Source organism: Brassica napus, chromosome C3, assembly GCF_020379485.1.
Source record: "Brassica napus cultivar Da-Ae chromosome C3, Da-Ae, whole genome shotgun sequence".
NCBI lineage: Eukaryota > Viridiplantae > Streptophyta > Magnoliopsida > Brassicales > Brassicaceae > Brassica > Brassica napus.
Window position 1 is genome coordinate 12,873,105 of NC_063446.1, and position 24,141 is coordinate 12,897,245.

Below are 24,141 nucleotides of genomic sequence, written 5' to 3' on the forward strand. Positions count from 1 at the left end.
GGATCCATAAATAGGCAGCTCCTTCTTGATGGTTCTCACAGATTCATTACTTCTTCCTACTTAAAACTCATACAAAATCCTGCATTTCTTCACACTTCACTGTCAATTGGCATTGCATAGGAAAACCGATGTGGTCTTCAAATCACGACGCTTCTGGACCACACCTTCTGTAACAGTTGCCTTTACCAATCATCTGTGAAATTAAACAGATCACGGCGGTTTCCCACATTTTACAGTCCGACTCCAGCCCACTTCTCCAACAGATCTCCGACGATTAATAGGAACTCCGCGACTAAGAAATTCTTTGAACGGCCGTTTCCTCCTCCGTCTCCGGCTAAAACCATCACAGCTGTTCTCACGAGACGCACGGCTCCTTGAAGCCACACTCTACGGCAATCCTTGAAAGTAGCGAAGCTGAAGGAGGTGGGGTGGGTTTGGATAAGAGCTTTGGATTCTCCAAGAGTTTATCTAGCAAGTACGAGATTGGTGATAAGTCGGTCGTGACCATTTTTGACACACTTGTCATGCAAGTTTAAGGGTGATAACAAAGGACAACAAGTCGCTGTTAAAGTTATTCTCAAAGAAAAGGTTAGTGCTTTTTGATTTGATATCTTCTGGTTCTGTTGTAGTGATGAGATCTATTAGAATGTTTGTAATTTGTTGTGTAGATGAAGACGGCTATTGCCATTGAAGATGTGAGTAGAGAAGTGAAGATATTGAGAGCTTTGTCTGGCCATGATGACCTCCTTTATTTCTATGATGCGTATTAGGATCATGATAATATCCATACAGTGATGGAGTAAGCTCTCTTTTAGTTTAGAGTTTGTTCCTATATCAGCCTACGAGAATCTTTAACAAGTGTTTTGTTGTTTTAATCTATGTGAAGGAGGAGAGCTTTAGGATTGAATATTCTCACAGTAAGGGGGCAGTACACAGAGGAGATACAAAGACTATTATGATACAAATATTGTATATAATTGCATTTTGTCATCTCCAAAGTGTCGTACAACAAGATCTCAAACCCGAGGTGATTAAAGACCCTTTCTTTTGCTTATACATTTGATGTCTTATCGCCATCTTATACCTAAAACTGCTTGCTTCAGAATTTTCTATTTACCTCAAAAGAAGACACCTTACAGTTGAAGGCAATAGATTTTGGCTTCTCAGATTATATTGGGTTTTAGGTAAAAGACAAGATCCTATAAGGATATATCACTCTCTTTATGCGGAATGATTAGACCAAGTTAAAAATAGAAGCTTAAAGCCTCATAGAACGACAATTCAAATTCATCATACCCCTTTGGTTCAAATTCAATTCCATAATTGTGTGACTTGCACGAGAATATACCTCTTAATTATTTTAAAAGTACGATAATTGTGTTTTACACTTAAAACATACAAAAAAACGATTATGATACCATGCTTTGCACTCAATGTCAACTCGACTTTCACACTCCACCAAAATTAGACATAATGTTACAAAGATCTACGACTATATCTCCAAGTCATTTTGTCGCTATTATTTATTGTATCAATTTAATTGGTTGTACATTTTACAATGTCTTACACTACAAAAAAAGAAGTGAATTGTATCACTTAATTTATATCACAAAATAAAGTGATTCTATTTTATATCATTTTTGTAAATGAGACAAATATATAAAAGTTAGCATCATTTATAAGAAATTGATGTTTTATTAAATTATTTGGCATCAATTCAGTAAAATGACATATTTTTGTTGTAAGTTGTAAGTTGTATCACTTTAACAAAAAATGATACTATTATATAAAGTTATATCAATTATATAAATGATGTATTTATTTTGCTGTTGACATCACTTATTAAGGTGATACTTATAAATAAAACCGATCCTAATAATTTTTTTTATATATCATATATAATTATGTTAAATAATTTCAGTTACAAGAACTGATGTAACAATCACAAAACCAAATAAAACAACCCACTAAAACCAATCCGTTTAAAAACTATTATAAACTTCACAATCCAAACATTACGTGAAGTAGTTACTGATAGATTCTTTGGGTTTGGTATGTTTTTCTGTAATTCAATTAGTATTTATTCTATAACTGTTTACCTCAATCAAAAATCTTCTTCTCTATCATGATCCATATTTCATGAGTTCTTCTTCTTCTCTCAATTTTAAACTTTTTGTTAGTTTAAATTTTTCAACAAATATTATTCATTTCTTTCTTAAATTGAATTAACGTCTCCGGTCTCTCTCTATATATATATTTGTTTTTGTACATTGTCGAGATTTCAAATTGTGATGACAATGAGGTGTTTAAAGAAAAAAATGATGATAATATCTAAGGAAGAAGATGATGAGACATGATGTGTCTAGGGTTCTTGGTATTTTGAAGGTATTATAAACAGATTTGACTTTAGAATAAATCTTAGTTATGTGGCAACTCTTTTTCCTAAAGATTGGTACTATTGTTGCCAGGTTTCAATAGCAATTGGGTTCGATGCTGGAGTATTGTCGTGTCTGGAGTACATGCATGAAAGCAGAATCGTGATCTGAAGACGAAGAGTACAGGACTGCCTCATGTTGTCTGAAGTATAAATTAGAAAAGTAGGAGCAACAAGCTTCACGCCATGATGGAAGATTGAGGATGAAAATAAGATTCAAAGAACAAGAAGAAAAAAAGAAGAATCTAGATAGAAGAAAATCATGATCAGTTATTTTTAACTATTTTTTCTCTAAATTCATCTATTTTAGTGATTTATCTGTAAAGCTTCTTTAGTTTTTTTTTCTCATCAAATTATACTTTCAGTGGAAAAGAATAAGAAATAGTCAATGCAATTAATTTTTTTATTTTATTTATTGACAAATTTATTTACTGTATAAGAATAATTAATAATATTTAAATTTAAAATTATAAAAATATAATCATTAAAATAATTTCCGAATTTTAATTTTTAATTTTTAATAATTGATAAATAATAAATAATAAATTATTGAAATCTATTATTATAATTGATGTTAACACTAACATCATTTAAAAAAAAACTGATGTAAGTTTTAGTATCATTTTTTGCAATTGATATGTATTTAACATCACTTAAAAATTGATGCAAATATTCAAATTTTTAACATCAATTATTAATAAAATGATGTAAATTATTTGCATCACCACTTTGAGAGTCATTTATATAAATGATATAAATTTCTTTTACATCATTTATAAGTGACTCAAAAATATAAAATAAATGATGTTTGATCATCTTTTTTTTGTAGTGTTACATCAAACTTATATAAGTAAAAAGAATATTTAGATAATGAGTTCGATTAGTTGTGTTGTAAATGCAGAAATTTTGATGTAAGAATTTGGACTGTAATTTCAAGTGATATAGTTGTAAGTTTTTTTATCTAGAAAAAATTATAATTTTTAAACCGCTGAATTAAGAAAAATAAAACGTAAAAGTATATGATTGTAAGTTTAAGGGGAAGGATCTATTAAATTACATCGAGACGAATGAAAAACAAAATATATAAATAGTTTTAAGTGAAATGAAACATTTCTACAATTTAACCCAATTAAACACCATAAACCAAAATTACTCAGTTTTTGTTCATTCTGCTCACTACCTTATATATAACTTCCAATAGCCAAAAATTGGATACTAAAAATTTTGAAATGCTTAAGACAACAAAAATGAATAATTTAAAATAAATTTATAACTGTATAGCTACTTATGTTTTTTTATAATAAATTATAATATATATATAATCATACTAAATATATATTCAAAATTAAAATTTAAACAAAAATCCCGGGCGTAGTCCGGGCCAACCCCTAGTAGACTCATAAAGAAGTAACAAATTATCTCTCTTGTTTTTTTTTTCTGATAACTTATCAAACTCATTATCATCACATTTTTTACATGCAAAAAAATACAAGTTATCATGCAGTGTTCGAAATATTCCCTTTTTTTTTTTTGAAAAAGGGCTTGTGTTCGAAATATTCTTATAGCGGCGGTTTATGTTGAATGGTTCTATTATTTGTTGTAAAAGAAAAACTTTCATAACTTACAATTATTATTATATATATATATATCCGACTAATCAGCCTCAACCACGCCTCCTTTTGTTGAACCATCCATACAAAAATACACTGTTCGACTTCATTTAAGGCCGAAACCAAAAACTGAAAACAAAAGTTGTTTCTGTTCATGTGTAACATTTAAAGAACACACATGCATAAATTACATAACAAAAAGGGAACTACTACTAGAAAAAGAACTCTCCCGAATACATCCTCTCTCTCTCGTTTAAACCCTAACGCGGCGGTGACAACCCCCGACGCCGGTGCCCTTTACCGGTGTCGGAGGATCCTCTTTCCTCCCCTCTCTTGTTTTAATTTGCCCTATCGTTGCTTCCCCCCTTTCGCCAGCGAGATGCTCGTGGTTGTGGAGTTCATCAAAGGTCTCTGGTGCTTGCTTTGACCGGGGCGGAGTAAGAGCTAAGAAGACTGAAGGTGGTTTCTGGAGCGGCGGCGAGCTGCGTGAAAAGGAGGTCCTGATACGGGTCGGATTTTAGGGTCTAGCTATCGGAGTCTGGAGATCCATTTTCCCCTCGGGTTCTTCGACTTCCAGCTTTGAGGCAGTGGAGCGTGGTTGATTTTGTCACTCTGTTTACAGATCTGAAGGCTGAGCCACAGTGACGGCCTGATTCTCAGATTTGTACAGAGAGGGGTGCATGTGGTAGCGTGCGAAGCTTACTCGGTGCGTGGGTGGCTCGTAGTCTATTCTCACCCAAGTGAACTCTGGAGGTGACCCTTCGGAGGCGTACCGGAGTGGATAAGGTGGCCGTGTGGTCATCGAATAAACTCTTGTGTTACGTGTTTGTTGACCTCTCAGATGTCGGAAAGAACCGTCTATGATTCGGTCGGCAGAAGGGAGGGAGACGCTTCATTTTGCATAAGAGAAATCTCGACATTGGCGTGATTGTTCACTGTAGAGGAAGCTGCTACTCCGGTTCTCGGAGGCAGAATGTGTCGGACCTTTTGCTCTTCCGAGTGGCCGGAGGCTCGGTGAAACACTTTTAGGAGTACGGTATTCGCATTGAAGATCCGGTAGCTGTGCTCCTTCTTCAGTTACAGGTCCTGCTTGACGCGGATGGAGCCACAGCCTCAACCCGACTTTCACAGTTCCAAAACCACTGATAATAACTTCTGGTCCTCCTTGGTGAGAGATTATGCGTCCAATGGGCGATGTAGCAACTGGCCGTGGTTCAACAGTTTCATCTTTAGTACCAGTATGCTAAGTGCTTTAATGGAATCTCTCTATAGGAGTCTCGTAGGTCGTGGTCATGTTTTGGTTTAACCGTTTTTTAGTGGTAGAATTAGGTGGTTTAAGAGATGGTTCATCTCGGGTCTTGGGATGAACTCGTTCTCGCAGTGGTGAAAAATGCAACAATGTATTCTAGGTTGTGCTGGATCCAAGTGAGAGATCACCTAGTGAGTGTTCCAGGCTGTTGCTAAGATGCGTTGTTGTATGTGTGGTCGAACTTGTGTAGTCAAAAACTTTGTACCAATTTATCTGTGAATGAAATAGTTGATGTTGAGACAAAACAAAAAGGGAACTACTATATACTTAAAAAGCTTGGAAAAAATTCAATAAGATCTAAACATCTTGTCGAGAATGATGGTCAATGCCATGGCCACACGAGGCTCCATCTCCGGTTCAACTATAAGTTTGAACACATCTTTGCCAAAGGAACCTCCTCCAACCATTGCATCTTTCCTCTTGATCTCTGCCGTTTTCCTCTTGTTCCTCCTCACGTCTACTATTTTGCAGCTTCTCTGCCCGTACGATCCTTCAACCTCATATAGTATTGTCTTCTTCGCACTAACCCACGCCAAGCTCCTCTTGTTTGTTAGTATGCTAACGTTTTTCTTTGCTGTAAATATTGGGTCTCTTTGTGTTTCTCCATCGTATACCGCCCAGCAATCTCCCATGCTCAACTTCTGGTCGATAAATCAAGAAGAAAGGAAAAATTCAAGACTAGTTTCATAATAAGGATTCACCACCAACGATAAATTGTTCTAGTGGCTAAAACTCTTGGATTATCTAATATGAAAAGTACCTTTCGGCGGATGGAGAGGAGAGGTAAGCCGGAAGCGTCCATAAGGACGATGTTGTCTCTAGTAGAGTTCATGTAGTTGTCAACCCTAAAGACAAGGTTTCCATTAGAGTTGTAAACTGTGAATCCATCGCAGTTGAAGAGAAGAGACTTCCTCCACACCGTTAAAACCACGGCTGCTTTACTATCACACAAGCTTTCCTCGTAAGTGTTTGGGAACTTTGGGTGAACTTTTGTCATTTTTCTTCTTGATTCTCTGTGTGTTTGATGATTCTTGTTGGAGAAGATGAGTTGATATTTTGTTTGATGAAGGGGGTTGCGTGTTTATATATACAATGTAGAAAGAGAATATGGCTGCGCAAATGAAAAGAATGGTCTCATCTTCTTGTATTCCACTAGAGGTATCATTTTCAGTCTATTACTATAAGATATCTAGTCTATTTAATTTGTATATTAAATTAATTTATTCCTTTATATAATCGAATATTATAGTACCGGTTTTAATTCACCTAAACTCCAACCAAATATTATATAGGAACATTGTATTTTTATTCCAGATCTGGCCAATACTGGCCCTACAGAATAGCTTATGGTCTCATATTTAATATAAATCTAACGCTAAGAGTTAGGAAAAAATCCCTCACTAACCCTAAATCAAATAGTTGAGAAATTTACATGAGTAGTACAGTACACGACTAATCAAATACTGTTTGGCTATTGTAAGTTTTAAATATTATCGTTGTTTTATTAACGTGCTATTTTATAAATTTTATTCTCTCAACTATATACTGAAGTTCAAGTTTCAAAAAAGAAAAAAACTATATACTGGTGTATACTTTTAGACTAAAAATAATATTTTATTATTTTCCCTTACATTTTTCTATTATAAATAGAGATTTTTTTTTAATAAATAGAGAATATTATTGTCTCATGTATAGAAAGAAAAAAAGAATCGACAGCAAGGAAGACCTGCGGGCCATAATATATTGTCTTTCCCGTGCATCTTTTTATAATGGAAAAAAGAGAATCTGTAGAAATATTCTTCATTTTCTTATATATTTCTGCAGAATTATCGCTTTATTCTCCAAAATTGAACCCAAAGTAATATATGATATACCCTAGTAGTCTATATCATAAACTGATAATCAATATGTATTCTTGATCCAAAACCTAATATAGTTAATTATTGGCTCTTTAAAACCAATTCTGTATCAGATATCAGATAATGTAGTTTTATAAAATCAAGCTTTTGAGTTATTACCATGAACATTTTGAGCCAAGGAAAACCATAATCTAGTGGAGCTGTGGAGGATAAGAATTGGTGGAAAGCAAAGTTCAGATATTGTATATAAATTCATAAAAACCAATTCAAAGTTTCAAACATGGTCATGAAGTACACCAAATTTTAGCAAAAGAAAAAAACATGGTCATGAAGTAAAATGAGTTAATAAATCGAGTTTTGAACCAATCCTTGGTTTTAGTATGATATGAATATATGCTGAAAGGAGGACCACTGTACCATATCATTGATCATTATAAATAATTAAGCCTAAGAAGAAAGTATGTGGCTGAGAAACGATTAGCGGTGGGAAAAGAAAAGTAAAACTATTTCTAACAAAATTCCACTAATTATTTTCTGATTAAAACTTTGATACTATTAAAATATCCTTGTTATATTTTTCCACGTCCGTTGGTAATAATGAATGTTCCACTTACGTTGACCTCTCATATTTATATTCCTTTTCGTTATCTATCGTTTGTTTACAGAAAGTGATTACGACCTTTGAGAGGTAAGACAGACGCGTCCCACTTTCACCAAAATAAAATTGGACTGAAAATTACGTGCTGCACTTTGAAGAATATGTTCTCTTGCTCTCTCTTTATTGCACTGCAGATGTAGTACAGCCTAATTGTTCTTCCTACAAAATCAGATTCCTCACTCTATATAGTCTATACCATCTCATTATTCTCTCATCGTAGCTAGCTTTACCGTGTGTTTACATGCTCATTTTGCATTTTACCTCGTACGTCATCATAAAATGGGTATTACGTGAATCTCGCTTTTTAAAGTAAATCCTTAGCTAAACTTTCGGTTTCAGTGGATGAATCCATTTTCCTATGCACTGCAAATGACTGGTATATTTTTAGAGTTTTAAGGTACTTATAAGATCCGCTTAAGAATGGAACTCAACATAATATATCATAGCTCAGAGTTCGATTTTCTTTATAGTTTTGTCAGCCTGTTCTTAGAATCTCCAATAAAATACTAAATATAAATAATCTAACATGAGACCACCAAAAATAAAACTACAACACACCTACGCGACTTTCATACCAACAAAGGGATCAGTTCACAAAATGAACATTTTCCTTCAGAAAGGTTCAAGAATCAAAACCTTAAACATAATCTTTAAACAAAAACTGCAATCCAATTATTAGAGACAAAATCTTCCACTCAGAAATTAAAAAAAAATATATTAATTTAGTATATAACATATACGAATCAATCCATTGTTCACCTGAGGACAACGAAAAAACTGATAGCTATACCAGACGCAGAGGAGATTAGGACTGCTACCTTCACGATCCATGCTGATAAAGCACCGGGACCGGATAGTTTTTCTGCGGGATTCTATCACTCCAATTGGGACTCCATTGGAACTGATATCGTCGAGGAAATTCAAGATTTCTTTGTATCCGGAATTCTACCTCCAAAGATCAATGAAACGTACATTCGGCTTATCCCAAAATCCAAAGTCCTAAAGCGGTTGCAGAGTATAGACCGATTGCTCTTTGTAATGTTTATTACAAGATCATATCCAAGATACTCACAAAGCGGCTGCAACCGCTGCTCCCGAACATCATTTCCGAAACTTTGTCCGCCTTTGTACCGGGACGAGCCATCTCCGACTACGTTTTAATCACACATGAGGTCCTACACTTCCTACACAACTCTAAGGCAAAAAAACGGTGTTCAATGGTGGTAAAGACGGACATGAGTAAAGCCTATGATAGGCTCGAATGGGAGTTCATTAGACTGGTTCTTGAAAGACTTGGCTTCCACCATAGAGTAATCTCATGGATAATGGAATGTGTCTCAACTGTTACCTACGCTTTCCTCATCAACGGCTCGCCTAGAGGAAGAGTTAAACCGAGTAGGGGGATCCGTCAAAGAGACCCACTATATCTTCATCCTTTGCGGCGAAGTACTCTCGGGTTTGTGTAACAATGCACAAGAATCAGGCCGGCTGGCTGGGATACAAGTGGCAGCGGGAAGCCCTCGAATAAACCATCTACTCTTTGCGAATGATACGATGTTCTTCATCAAAGCCGACAAGGACAACACAACAGAGCTGAAAGCGATCTTGAGTCAATACGAAGCTTCCTCGTGACAGACCATCAACGCCTCCAAATCGTCCATTACATTCTCAAGAAAGGCGTCGGCGTCATTGAAAGAAAGCATTAAGGGCTGTCTACAGATACAACGGGAAGGAGGACTAGGAAAGTACCTCGGACTGCCCGAGCACTTTGGAAGGAGGAAAAGAGATATATTCTCATCTATTGTGGACAAGATAAAAGTCAAGGGTAGTGGCTGGTCTAATAGACACCTATCTTCGGCTGGAAAAATGGTGATGCTACAAAGTGTCTTAACACCAGTCCCGTCCTACGCGATGACGGGCTTCAAGTTACCGATCTTGCTTTGCAATCGGATTCAGTCAACAGTGACAATATTCTGGTGGGACAACAACACTGGCAGTAGGAAAATGGCATGGGTGTCTTGGGCAAAAATGACTCAACCAAAAGGAGAGGGAGGGTTGGGTTTCCGCGACTTCCAAAGCTACAACGACGCTTTCCTGGCTAAGCTTGGTTGGAGAATAATCCACAACCCAAACTCTCTGATGAGTAGAGTCTTAACCGGGAAATACTGCACGAGCTCAAACTTCCTGAGTGTACAACATCGAGCTGTGGAATCACATGGATGGAGAAGCATATTGATAGGAAGAGACCTCATCTTGAGTAATGCGGGGTGGGCAGTGGGAAATGGTCAATCAATCAAGGCGTGGTCTGACCCCTGGCTCAGCCTTACGGAACATCAACGCCCAATGGGACCAGTCCCAGAGCACCAGACGGATCTTACCGTCGCAAGCTTACTCCTGGCCGATGGTTCCGACTGGAACAGAGAAGCGATCCAACAGTACTTCCCTCAGGAAGAAGAAAGGATTCTGATGATCAAACCTAGTAAAGTTGGAGCAGCGGACAAACTGATTTGGCTAGGCAATGATACAAGAGAATATACTACCACGTCAGGATATCAAATGGCCCTTAAGAACAGCACACCACCGGCAGCACCTCGGCAAGAACCCTTTGACTGGTATGGAGGAATCTGGAAGATGAACGTAGCACCAAAGATAAGGGTATTCTTATGGAAGATCTTTCAAAATGCCTTACCAGTGGGAGAGCGCCTAGCAACAAGAAATATCCCTTATCCTAGAATGTAAGCGCTGCAATCAACCAGAATCTATTACTCATCTGTTTCTCCACTGTGAATTCGCACAAAAGGTATGGGAGATCGCCCCTTTTAGTGAAAGCATGGATAATATAGGAATGGTAGATTTGGCTTCTGCATGGCCTACTCTATATGGATTGAGTTGTCTCCCACCTACTGGAATTGGTGCAGGACCACTGGCCCCGTGGATCATATGGTCTCTATGGACGGCAAGGAACAAGCTGGCCTTTGAAAATAAGGCAAGCACACCTGAGGATGTGATCTCCAATTCCATCGGAACGGCATGAGAATGGTTAAACGAGCAGCTAAGGGACTCCTCTGCAAAAAAAGCTGTAGCTCCTAAGACTTCCCCAAACCCACCTAACACAGTAATGATTAAGACGGACGCGGCCTAGAGGGGTGACCTAAGGATAGCGGGTCTCGCGTGGAGTATTGAAGGAAACGAGCAACAGCTTACTAGAATGGCTCACTGCCATTATGTAGCTTCACCGCTAGTAGCAGAGGGACTCGCCCTTCTGGAAGCTCTTGTCTTCAGCATCTCAAAAGGCATACAACGGGTGCAAGTGTTCTCGGACTCCCTCCAACTGATTAACGCTCTGACAAAAGCAAAGCCAATTGCAAAATTGCATGAAATTACTTCAGATATCTCCTCTCTAGCTCTTAACTTTGAGTTTATTTCTTTTTCATGGATTCATCGTAGCCAAAACAAAGAGACTGAAGCTTTAGCTAAGCAAGCTTTGTTTATGGAATCTGATGTAATGAACATTAGGGTTTAACCCCTTATTAAGAAAGTTTGTGTCACAAAAAAAAAATCCATTGTTCACTAATTTTTTTTAGATTGTAAGCTCATCTAATTTATTGCAATAAATCGTATGATGTTGATGGTCTAAATTAAAAAAAAAAATCAAGTAGAGTTTTTTTTTTGTCGTGGCTTTGTGAAGTAGTCGTGTGTCTTTATAATTAGTAGACTGGCCATCTTACTGAAGAATGGTCATTTAGTGAACCAATATAGACAACGTAGGCATGGGCATTCGGGGTCCCAATCGGGTTTCGGTTTTATCCATTCGGGTTTTGTTTTTTCGGGTTTATCAAAATCAACCCCATTCGGGTTATATAAAAGTTCGGTTCGGGACCGGTTCGGGTTCTATCGGGTTCGGATTGGGGTTAGTAAATCTTCAAAAAATCGGTATAACCCATTGTACTTTCGGGTTCGGGTCCCAATCGGTTCTTCGGTTTAAAAATACCTGATTTGAACCTATTTTGTAACTAAAACATAAATGAAATCGGTTCTTCGGATTTAAAATACATGATTTGTACATATTTTAATAGCCAAAACATAACTAAAATCGATTCAAAAATAAGAAAAAACATCAAATGTGATCATTCAAAATCAAGCGAAAGATAAACATAGTTAGTGATAGAAAAAAAACCAGATAAATAAAATCATAAAACAAAAACTAAGTTCTCATGAAATGAGAAACATTATTCAATGAAAACAAAACCAAAATCTAAAAACTTCAGGCTTCAACCGCCACATTCCACCATCAACCTTCGTGTAACAAATAATTATTTTAGAAGTTCAATAATATCTTAAAGTATTTTGGATACATATTAAGAATTAAGATCATATTTGGTAGAAGTTCTTTTTGTGATTTTAAATGTTTCGGGTTCTATCGGATATCCATTTAGGTCCGGGTTCGGTTCGGATAATACCCATAACCCAAAATACCAAAAAACAGGATCCATTCGGTATTTATGTCGGGTTCGGATCGGTTCAGATTCATTTTTATCGGATCGGGTTTGGATTTTCGGGTTCGGTTTATTTGCCCAGCCCTAAGACAACGTGGTAGAATGACTAATAATTTGAATAAATTAGGTGATGACCATTTAGTAGGCCCGAGACAGATCGGATATCCGGACAATTTTAAGGTATCCGGATCCGGATCGTTATCCGGCGGATCCATATTTTTATTATCCTTATCCGGATCCGTGGTTCTCGGATATCCGGGTGTCGGATATCCTTCTAAAAATTGTAATATCCGCGGATATCCGGATCCGGATTTGGATCCTTAAAATAAATAAAATAATAATAATAATATATATAAAATATTAAAAATAATTTAAACATAAAAAATATATAATGTTTTTAATTATTTCTATGTATAATATTACAAAATTTACATAAAATTTACATATACTATTATAAAAATGAAAATGTATTAAATAAAGTTAGATTTTATATATAGATATTACTATTTTTGAAATAGTTATTAATAAAATTTACGAATCCGGATATCCGGACTAAAAAATCAAGATATCCAGATCCGGATCCGGCTTTAACGGATCCAACATTTTATTATCCGGATCCGGATTCGGCCCCTCCGGATATCCGGATTTTCGAATCGGATCCGGATCGAATCTCGGATCGAATCCGGATCTCGGATAAAAGTCTCAGGCCTACCATTTAGTATACAACTTTAATGAAAAAGACCATTTAGTTGAACAATATAAATGCATATCTATCATCATCATCATCCTCAGCCTTAACCTATCTTTCTCTCTTTTTCTTTCCCATGCATTCGGAAACACGTAAATCCTCTCATAATATATATATATATATATATATATATATATATATATTATTTGGGCTTGTATCTCCTCACTAAATTTGATTCAGTCTCAAAATCGTATGAAGTAAAGATATATGCAAGTATTTATATCAACCAAAATGACATTCCATGATTCAAACTGTGTTTTTTTGGTGGTATAATAGCAGTGTAAATCACTTATTCACTTAGTGAGTAATTTAACTTCGTTATTAAAAATGATTTCAACTCAAAATGATATCATTCTTTTTTTTTGTGAGCTGCCTGTATATTAAAACCAAGTTCTGACCGGAACAGAAGTTATTCCAAAGAACAATTTCAACCGACCATGTCTGGTTTACATGGGAAAATAAAACGCTCAAACATATATAATGATAGTATTATTCATTTCAAAGCTTTGTTATTCACCGAGAAAACTAACAATTTGTACTATTTTTTTATGGCTCCATTTACTAGTGTTGCACATTATCTTGAAATTATATATGTGATTAAGTGAATGCTTAGTAGGAAAATTATATAATTAGTTTTGCATCACGAAGATAATGATTTTTATCACTTTCTCAACTGTGTAAAGTGTAAACCGCTGCACTGAGAAATAGATAAAAATTCTCATCACTTTCTATTAAGTCAAAAGCAAGAAAAAAAACTGACACATGACACAATGGGAAAATAACAGGAGGAAAAGAATGGCACACCTCTATGCCAAAAATCATATACAACATCAAAGTTCCTTCACATACTCTTTTATATTAATCAAAGCTGATTTTAAATCATCTTGACTCACGTCTCTTAGAAATCAATTTGCTATCAATTTTAAAACCCGCTTCTGCCTGCTCTCTTCCCTTCAGCATTTCTCACTGCAATGCATTCGAGTTTATGTACCCCCCAAAAATGAGATGTCTGCTCAACCACCAACTCTAATTCTTTTCTTTGCGTCCGTGACCTGCTTCTAAAGCATTGGCCTCGTGTAGATTTTTTACTTTCTCATCAAGGGTTCACGTTACAGTCTCTCAAGAACCGATCTTCTCGATTCAGATGGTTTCTCCAATAGCTGAAATGTGGTGCTTTCATAAACCAGAAGCTTCTGGACTGTAGCAGAAGCTGAAGAACACCATGAACCCTAGAATGATTAATCATCTCTTTTCTCTCAAGTCCTATTTCTCTACTCAGACACATATTTCATTGTCGGATATTGTTTACTCTCTATTTCTCACATGTGCAACTGCAAAGTGCTTATTTTTTTTTTGCTAAAAAACTGCAAAGTGCTTATTACCCTCCTCGTTGAAGTGTCTTTACATGTTGTATACGGATTCATCTCTTATAAGTTGCCTATGGATTCTCATAACAGAGGTCCAAGTCTTCATGTCTGTTCCTAGATAGTTTAAATTTGTTAGCAGTTAACTTAATTATAAATCATTACTTTAAGTACATAACCGTAATTATATATATAACAAAACCAGTGTAGAAACTTATCACGTGCATAAAACGTTTGTCATAAAGAAGTAGCAACTTATCTCTCTGTTTTTTTCTTGATAACTCAACAATCAAACTCATGATCATCAGTCATCACTTTTGTCACGTGCAAAAAAATACAAGTTATCATGCAGTGTTCAAAATGTTCTTATATAGCAACGGTTTATGTTGATTTAGTCTCACCGATTTGGTCGGTTGAACCGTTCTAAATAGCTTTATGATTTGTTAGAAAAGAGAACTTTCATAACCAACAGTTGTTAAATATACTTATCAGCCTCAACCACGCCTCCTTTTTGTGAACCATCCATACAAAATACACCGTTAATCGACTTCATTTATGTATAGTATCAAGGCTAAAATCAAAAACTGAAAACAAAAGCTGTTTCTGTTCATGTGTAACATATATAAGAACACACATGCATAAACTACATAACAAAAAGGGAACTAATATATACTTAAAAAAGCTTGAAAAATCAATAAGATCTAAACATTTGGTCCAGAATGATGGTCAATGCCATGGCCACGCGAGGCTCCATATCCGATTCAACTATAAGTTTAAACACATCTTTGCCAAAGGAACCTCCTCCAACCATTGCATCTTTCCTCTTGATCTCTGCCGTTTTCTTCTTGTTCCTCACGTCTACTATTTTGCAGCTTTTCTGACCATATGATCCCTCAACCTCGTATAGTATTGTCTTCTTCGCGCTAACCCACGCCAAGCTCCTCTTGTTTGTTAGTATGCTAACGTTTTTCTTTGCTGTAAATATTGGGTCTCTTTGTGTTTCTCCATCATATACCGCCCAGCAATCTCCCAAGCTCAACTTCTGATCGAATAAAAGAAGAAAAGAAATTCAAGATTAGTTTCATTATAAGGATTCAACACTAACGATAAATTGGCCTAGTGGCTAAAACACTTGGATTATAAAAAGTACCTTGCGGCGGATGGAGAGGAGAGGTAATCCTGAAGCGTCCATAAGGACGATGTTGTCTTTAGGAGAGTTCATGTAGTTGTCAACCCTAAAGACAAGGTTTCCATTAGAGTTGTAAACCGTGAATCCATCGCAGTTGAAGAGAAGAGACTTCCTCCACACCGTTAAAACCACGGCTGCTTTACTATCACACAAGCTTTCCTCGTAAGTGTTTGGGAACTTTGGGTGAACTTTTGTCATTTTCTTTCTTGATTCTTTGTGTTTATGTCTTTTCTTTGTGTGTGTTTGATGATTGTTGTTGGAGAAGATGAGTTGATATTTGTTTGATGAAGGCGGTTGCGTGTTTATATATACAAATGTAGAAAGTGAGAATGTGGTGCTCAAATGAAAAGAATGGTCTCATCTTCTTGTATTCCACTAGAGGTATCGTTTTCAGTCTATTACTATAAGATATTTAGTCTTTTTAATTTATGTCATTAATCTAATTTATTCCTTTATATAATCCAATATTATAGTACCGGTGTTAAATATTCACCAAAACTCCAACCAAATATTATATAGGAACATGTATTTTTATTCCTGATCTGATCAATACTGGCCCTACAAAGTAGCTTGTAGTCTCATGTTTAATACAAATCTAATGCCAAGAGTTAGGAGAAAAACACACACTAATCCTAGATCTAATAGTCGAGATTATAGAAGAAATTTTTACAGGAGTATCAAACTACGAATCGAATTTACAGGAAAATATCACACACAAACCCTAGATCAAATATATAATTGTTTTCTTAACTCTCTTTTATGTTTTATATTCTCTCTACAATATATTGTTGTGTTTTTAGACTAAAAATAATAGTTGACAAAAAAAAAGACTTTACTTACATTTTTCTATTATAAATACAGAATATTATCGTCACTTGTACAGAAAGAAAAAAGAATCTACAGCAACGAAAACCTACCGGCCATAATCTATTGTCTTTCCATTCAAGTGCATCTTTTTATAATGGAAAAGGATAGTTTATATACGAAATGTTCTTCAGTTTCTTATATATTTCTGCCGAATTATCACTTTATTCTCCAAAACTGAACCTAAAGTAACATATGATATAACCTAGTAGTCTATATGATAAACTGATAATCAATATATATGTATTCTTGATCCAAAACCAAATATAGTTAATTATTGACTCTTTAAGACCAATTCTGTATTAGATATCAGATAACGTATTTTTATAAAATAAAGCTTTTGAGTTATTACTATGAACATTTTGAGCCTAGGGAAACCATAATCTAGTGGAGCTGTGGGGGATAAGAATTGGTGGAAAGCAAACTTCAGATATTATACAATAAAAACCAATTCAAAGTTTCAAACATGGTCATGAAATAAAATGAGTTAAGACTATGATATGATGAAAGGGGGACCACATCCACCATATCATCATTCATCATTGTAAATAATTAAGCTTAAGAACAAAGTATGTGGCTGAGAAGCGTTTAGCGGTGGGAAGAGAAAAGAAAAACCATTCCCAACAAAATTCCACTAATTTTTTGATTAAAACTCTGATATCATTAAAATATCCTTTGTGATATTTTTCCACGTCCGTAGGTAGTAATGAATGTTCCACTTACGTTGACCTCTCTTATTTATATTCCTTTCGTTATCTATCGTTTGTTTATAAGAAAAAAGATTGTGGTTTCTGCGGCATATATACACAAAAAGTGATTATGACCTTTGAGAGGTAAGACGCGTCCCACTTTCACCAAAAAAAACAATGGATTGAAAGTACGTGCTGCATTTTGAAGAATATGTTCTCTTTAGTGCACTGCAGATGTAGTACAGCCTAATTGTTCTTCCTACCAAATCTGATTCCTCACTATGTATAGTCTCTATACCAAATTATTATTCCATAATCTTAGCTTGAGTGTGTGTTTTGTATGTTCATTTTGCATTCTACCTCGTACGTCATCATTAAATGGGTATTATGTGAATGAAGCTTTTTAAAGTAAAACCTTAAATAAATTATAGGTTTCAATGGATGAATCCATTTACATACATATGCGAATTTATCGTGAGTGTTTATCACCAATGAAATTCGTGTCTTTGATTATTCTAAACCAGTTCACCAAAAATGAAACATTTCCATAAGCAAGGTTCGAGAATAACGTTCTGACTGTCTCCGTCAGTGGAACTCCACGTCCGCTCACGCAATCGATAGAGTGGAGACAGGCCCGGCCCCGAAAAACTTTTTTAAAAGTTTGGAAGCACAAAAAGAAATAAAGACTGTCAAGTGGTCTTGAATCAGTTACCTTCAAATGGAACATTAGCTCCTTTAACCATATTAGGTAGTGTGATAAATTTTTAAATGGCCGAAATATATATCTAATTTATTTGCCGGAAGCAGATGCTTCTACCGCTTCTGCCCATGGCCGCTACTGGGTGGAGACAATCAGTATATTAGATTTGTTTTTTTGGAGGTTCTAAAATCTAAATAGTAAACTTATCCTATAGCCACCAAAAGATTTTTTATGTGATTTAATTTGCTTTCACTCGTATGATAGTCAGAATCAATTTCTGAAAAATCACTTATTCTTCTACAATATTTCAGTTCAAGTATGCTTAATCATAAATTATTTTTGGGAAAATTATCAGAAAATAAATGCAATTTAGTGACATATTAGGTAAATCAGTTTTAAGAATCTTTCAATATATATTAACCACATATCACTATGCCAAAATGTTACAAAATTCTTTAGGCAAACGCTGCATCCAAACCCACTTATGTTTATCACATACGTGAATGACTTGTGCCTGGAGGTAGGCCAACCAAGATCGAATATAATCCGGTTTCCCACAAAATTCATTTCAGTAGAGCGTATGATATTGTTAGAAAGTATTTTTCAAAAAAGCCAAATAAAATTAGAGTTTTTGTTTTGTTTTGTGAGATTGACGTTGTGTGACTTTGTAATCAATTGAATGGCCATTTAACTAGGTGAATGGCCATTTAACTAGGTGAATGGCCATTTAATAAAAAAAGTATAGACGTGTTCGAATGACTATTAATCTGTATAAATTAGGTGATGACTGATGACCATTTTAGTGGACGACTTTGAACACCATTCAGGTAAACATAAATACATAATTACATGGGGTCTTCACGGGAGCTTCGACACCATACCTCACCAACATCTCTGAAGCACACAGTCATGTATCATCAGCTTTAATGGCAGAAGCCATTGCTGTCCATCGAGCGGTTTCTCTAGCCGTTTATTCAAACGTCCGATCTTTGGCGGTTTTATCTGATTCCTTATCTCTGATCAAGGTCTTGAAGAAGGGATGGTATCAACCTGAACTGTTCGGTATCATGGTTGATATCTATCACTTTATGTCTTTCTTTGATGTTATCACCTTTGATTTTATTTTTCGAAACTTCAACTCTGAGGCTGATTCTGTGGCAAAATCAATGCTCTCTTTGTCTGTAACTCACTTCACTATTGGAGTGTAGAACCCCTTTAAGTAATGCAATGCTTTGTTTGATCAAAAAAAAAAAGCATAATTACATAAATATCAAAAAAAAAATGCATAATTACATAAATGCGTATCTATCATCATCAACCCATCTTTCTTTTTTTTCCCATGCATTCGGAAATACGTGCATATGCATATAATATTGGCTTGTATATCTTCATTAAAACTGAACTGATTCAATCACAATATCCTATGAATAAATAATATATGCCATAGTTTAAATTGACCAAAAGGGTACATGACATGATTCAAAAACTGTTTATGCGATTCAACAGCAGTGTAAATCACATCTTCACTTACCTAGTAATTTAAGCTCTTCGTCTTCAAAATGATTTCAAACTCAAATGATATTATTATTCAAACGTATATATATAATGATATTATTCATTTTAAAGCTGTCGTTCAAGGAAGAAACTAACAATTTGCACTATTTTTTGAAGACTCCATAAACTTTAGTAGTGTTGCATATTATCTCGAAATTATATATGTGATTTAGTGAATGCTTAGTAGGAAAATAATATAATTAGTTATGCTTAACGAAGATAATGATCTTTATCAGTTTCTGATCTGTGTCAAATGTTAAACTGGTGCACTGAGAAATAGATAAAAATTCTCATCACTTTCTATCAAGTCAAACGCAACAAAAGTAAAAACTGACACATGAACAATGGGAAAATATAACACGAGGAAAAGAATTGGCACACACCTCTGCCAAAAATCATATACAACATCAAAGTTTTCTTCACATACTCTTTTTTTTTAATCAAAGCTGATTTTAAATCATCTTGATTAAGTCTCTTAAAAATCAATTTGCTATCAATTTTAAAACCCACTTCTGCTTGCACTCTTCCCTTCAGCATTTCTCACTGCAATGCATTCGGGTTTATTTACCCCCACCAAAAATGAGATGTCTGCTTAACCACCAACTCTAAATCTTTTCTTTGCGTCTGCCTGCTTCTAAAGCATTGGCCCTGTAGCCTTTTTACTTACTCTCATCAAGGGTTCACGTTACAGTCACTCAAGAATCGATCTCCCCGATTCAGATGCTTTCTCCAATAGGTTTTGTACTGTGGGATTCCCAGCTCTAGCCACGGCTTCATGTTCCCATTGTAGTGCAGAGTGGCTGCGTTTTTTATCGTTTGGGTATTGATGTAGTAGTCATAACCAAGCCCTGATAGAGCCCATTTGTCGTCAAGAGCATAAACTTTGTCTTGAAACGTGAGCAAACTTGCTTGCAATGCAATTGCTTCTCTCGACTCACCTCCACCACTCATCTGCTGCGCATAGAATAGAAAGCCATCGCTCAGAAACATACAAAATCACCTAGCAAGATCTATTCTAGGTTTTTCAGAAACTGACCTGTTTGTAAAATTTCTGGTATGTTTCTGAAACTCCCAGTTCCCTCCATCTAGCAAGATCAATGACATTCAATCCAGACATCCAGAGACAAGCGTTAGCATCAAAACTCCCTCCCTTGAGACTCTTTAGCTGACCCAATCTCACAGAGCACTCTTTCACTGCACCATTCACTTTTCCTTCCATATCAAGCTCCCAAAGAGGAGACAAGTCTCGCTGGACTACAACGTCATGATCCAGAATCACAACTTTTTTCAACTTGTGAAATATCTTTGGGAAGAGGTAGTGAGATTGAGAGAACAGGGATAAGTAATGTGTTCGTTTCCCTTGTGATGCCAAATTGTCGCCGCTGAGGAAGGAGACACGGAACTCCGCAGGCAAAGAGAGCTTCACATCAGAATTGTCCAGCTCGAGCTTTTCAATGTTCAATACTTGAATAGCTGCTTGTTTGCAGGGATTCCTGATAAACCATTGTTTCATCGCAAAGTAATTCTGCTCGTTTGTCAATACATGGAAAACAAAGTTTTTACTTTCCTGAAACATCAACAACCAACCAAGAGTTAGATATAAAGGTTCTATGACTGCATCAAAAAATAGAAACACAAAGTAAAGGAAACTGGATTTAATACATTACCCTTGCGTGTAAAACAGTTGAGTTGATAACAACGGAAGATGCAAGTATATTGTCGGAGATGACAACAAAGTGAAGCAATGAGGGATCTGAAAATTTCTCACTATCCTCAGTATCAACTGAACCTGACTTGAAATACTCCACAGTTAGTCTCATTGACAAGCAATGAAGACTCTTGGGCATTGTATGTACTGCAAGCTGGTAGAGGAACACGCTCTGTTTCATGTGGAAACTAGCTTCATCCTCGGTCATGTCCAGGATCTGTCTCAGTTTCTTGTCAACATTGTTACAGTCGACTGGAAAAGACTTTGCCTTTGAAATTACAGCTTCCATCTTCTCAAAATTTTTATCAACCCTGGCAGATCAGTGGAATGATGAATAAGTCGATTATAGGAAATAAACAGATGATTCTATACAGAAAACCTTCACCCCAAAGAGAACAAACAGCATCCTCTCCTATCATCTAGTGGATTAGTTTATTGATTCTTACTTCTTAGGCTGGTTTAAGATATTTGCACAGACAAGGCTTTAAAATAAGAGTATTTTTGGGTGTGTGATGCACATTGAAAAAATGAAGAGAGAAAATTATGACTGGGAGAGTTTAAACCACTAGAAAACAGGACGCCCAGACAGGAACTAACTAGGAGAGTTTAATTTGACTAAATCCGACTCTACGGGACTAACTATCCGTACAAACATGCTTAAATCTTAACTGGTAAAGAACTTACTGTGGTGGAAGATCAGCATCTGCTGAACTTACAATAAGAATACGCTCAAACTCTTGGATATTCTGTTTCATATCTCGAGTCAACTTGCTTTGAGAAGGCATTTTAGCAATACTTGGATAGTATGCCCTAGCCACAAATAGGAGGTCCTTCATGTGCTTCACCTTGGCATCTTTCATGGGCTCCTTATTTTCCTCCCTCCAGAGGCAGTAGCTCCCATATTCCACTTGACAAGTTCTCTGAGTTTCAACAGCATTTACCATTGCCCCCTGACCACCTTTGTGCGATACTTCGGTTATTGTTTTCTGTTCACAGAATACACCAGAATAAGGACGATTTGTGAGAGACACAAAAGACTATTACAGAAACCATTTGTACATTTGCAGGGCTCGGTTGGGCAACAACAGCTGGGGACACTGGTAATCCTGCAGATTAATTGAGGACAAGGCGTAAAGTTGCGGATCAAAATCAAAATAAAATACTGGGAGAGGAATTTCAAGAAAGTGGAACTTGTAAAGTAAACCTCTGTTTTTAGAATCACTGATGCTTGTCCTATTCATATCTCTGGAACCAGCGTTAATGTCGGTTTTCTAGCATGTCAAACAAGAAAAAAGCGTTAGTATAAAAACTGTTACAAGCGCATCTCAACCAAAGAATCAATTCTTCACCTTGCCCAACACACGTTGAGATATATAAAGCAACATAATTCATGAATGTATTTCAGCTTTCCAGTCGCATGAGAAAACCACTCATTCATCTAATTTTGTATCCCTTTAAGCAACATCACACAAAAGAATGCAAGATACAACAAGTGACTGACTAACTACAGCCTCTTCTGCTCTAGTTTATTTGCTGGGCCAAAAAAAAAAGTTTTTAAGATTCACTATTTAACTAGTGGCATCTTGCATAAGGTTCCATAAGTCAAACAGAGAGTTTACTTTTTTCTTTTTAATATTAGCATTCTTCAATACCAAGATGGGAAACATTAATGCCAAGAACCACGACTGAATACATTCTTTTTTCAATGGTGAAAAATTCAACATACATAAACCAGATCTGAACTGAACTGAGTGTGTCAAAACTTGAGAGCAGAGGGTAAGACGAAGAAGGGTTCCAACCATTATGGAGATCTAATTCTCCAGGTATAGGAAAAGATGTAAGCTTTTATAAAAAGAAAAGAACTAATCTAATGCTACAACACAGAAATCGAACAAGTCAAATGCCTTCACTCTACACTGAAAGAATGACAAGATTGGAAACATTAACGCCAAGAACTATGACTGAACTCATTCTTCAACGTTGGAAAATCGAACATATACAGACCAGATCTGAACTGAACTGAGTGTGAGCAGTAGGTAAGACAATGAAGGGTTCCAACCATTATAAAGATCTAATCTTTTTTTTTTGTTAAAAGTTAAAACAACAACAACTAACCTATACTATAACACATAAATGGAAACAAGTCGATGCCTTTGAAACAAGTGGAAGGACTAACCTTGGGAAGCACTGGATTGATTTTCTGGAGAACCTGATCCACTCTGTTAGATAGATCTCTCTGTAAAATCGAGGAAGGGAGATCGAGAACCAGCATACGAATTAAATCGAAATAAATGAAACGAAAGTTTAACAGTACCTGTGAATGGTTAGTAGCATTGGTTCTGCTTCTCTCGAACTGATTTTTCAAAGAAAGAGCGTCAGAACATTTACTAAACCACATAAAGAAACCAATTAAAGAAACGTAATAATGCTTACAGGAGAAGAAGGCTGGACAGTGACGATTCCTGGAGAAAGATAAAGTGGAGATGAGAATAGATCTGAAAGAGAGATCGAAGCGTGAAGGACAAGAAAGTACCTGGAGAGTGAAAGCTGTTGTGAAGGCCGAGCAAGAAAGCAAGAGGAACCAGCATTGAGAGGATAACGAGAACCAACACTCCAATCACCAGAACTTTCCACCGGCGTTTTCCTCCTCCTCCACCACCACCACCGACTCCTCCGCCTTTCATATTTCCGATTTAGATTGAATCAGTGCCTTTCGCATTGGATCTCAACAACGTCGGCGACGATGTTTCTCGCCACGAGTACACTCACTCAATCCACACTCTCTTTACTCGATGCCAATGTCTCTCTCCCCCCTCGCTTCACACACACACACACACTCACTCTCTCTAGCTTTCTCGCTCTTACTAGGTGCTGCACTAGTTAGCCCGATCGCATCGTCCCTTTACTTTTTTGCTAATTCGGAAGAGAGATGAGATACACACTCTATTTCGCACGTGTG

The 24,141-nt window shown here is 36.1% G+C and overlaps 3 protein-coding genes across 7 annotated transcripts; all 3 read right to left on the reverse strand.

Annotated features, from left to right (window-relative positions):
- Nucleotides 1-5,538: 5,538 nt before the first annotated feature.
- LOC106407238 (protein LURP-one-related 8-like) lies at nucleotides 5,539-6,459 on the reverse strand. 2 transcript variants are annotated; one of them, XM_048752571.1, is made up of 2 exons: nucleotides 6,114-6,459; nucleotides 5,539-5,991 (listed from the first exon to the last, which is right to left on the reverse strand). In XM_048752571.1, the coding sequence occupies exons 1-2, from the start codon at nucleotides 6,348-6,350 to the stop codon at nucleotides 5,641-5,643; spliced, it is 588 nt and encodes a 195-aa protein (XP_048608528.1). In that variant the 5' UTR covers nucleotides 6,351-6,459; the 3' UTR covers nucleotides 5,539-5,640. The 2 variants fall into 2 exon arrangements, with proteins under 2 accessions (XP_048608528.1, XP_048608527.1); XM_048752570.1 differs by having other exon boundaries at nucleotides 5,539-5,994; nucleotides 6,114-6,428.
- Nucleotides 6,460-15,010: 8,551 nt separating this feature from the next.
- LOC106408967 (protein LURP-one-related 8) lies at nucleotides 15,011-16,002 on the reverse strand. Its single transcript, XM_013849659.3, has 2 exons — nucleotides 15,629-16,002; nucleotides 15,011-15,520 (listed from the first exon to the last, which is right to left on the reverse strand). The coding sequence occupies exons 1-2, from the start codon at nucleotides 15,863-15,865 to the stop codon at nucleotides 15,170-15,172; spliced, it is 588 nt and encodes a 195-aa protein (XP_013705113.1). The 5' UTR covers nucleotides 15,866-16,002; the 3' UTR covers nucleotides 15,011-15,169.
- Nucleotides 16,003-19,751: 3,749 nt separating this feature from the next.
- Nucleotides 19,752-24,092, reverse strand: LOC106411125 (probable galacturonosyltransferase 7). Of its 4 annotated transcripts, none has more exons than XM_013851815.3 (10): nucleotides 23,716-24,092; nucleotides 23,616-23,644; nucleotides 23,497-23,535; nucleotides 23,359-23,418; nucleotides 22,387-22,453; nucleotides 22,242-22,288; nucleotides 21,867-22,168; nucleotides 21,142-21,493; nucleotides 20,511-21,041; nucleotides 19,752-20,425 (listed from the first exon to the last, which is right to left on the reverse strand). In XM_013851815.3, the coding sequence occupies exons 1-10, from the start codon at nucleotides 23,864-23,866 to the stop codon at nucleotides 20,147-20,149; spliced, it is 1,857 nt and encodes a 618-aa protein (XP_013707269.1). In that variant the 5' UTR covers nucleotides 23,867-24,092; the 3' UTR covers nucleotides 19,752-20,146. The 4 variants fall into 4 exon arrangements, with proteins under 4 accessions (XP_013707269.1, XP_013707268.1, XP_048608530.1 ...); XM_013851814.3 differs by having other exon boundaries at nucleotides 19,752-20,428; XM_048752573.1 differs by having other exon boundaries at nucleotides 23,359-23,535.
- Nucleotides 24,093-24,141: the final 49 nt, after the last annotated feature.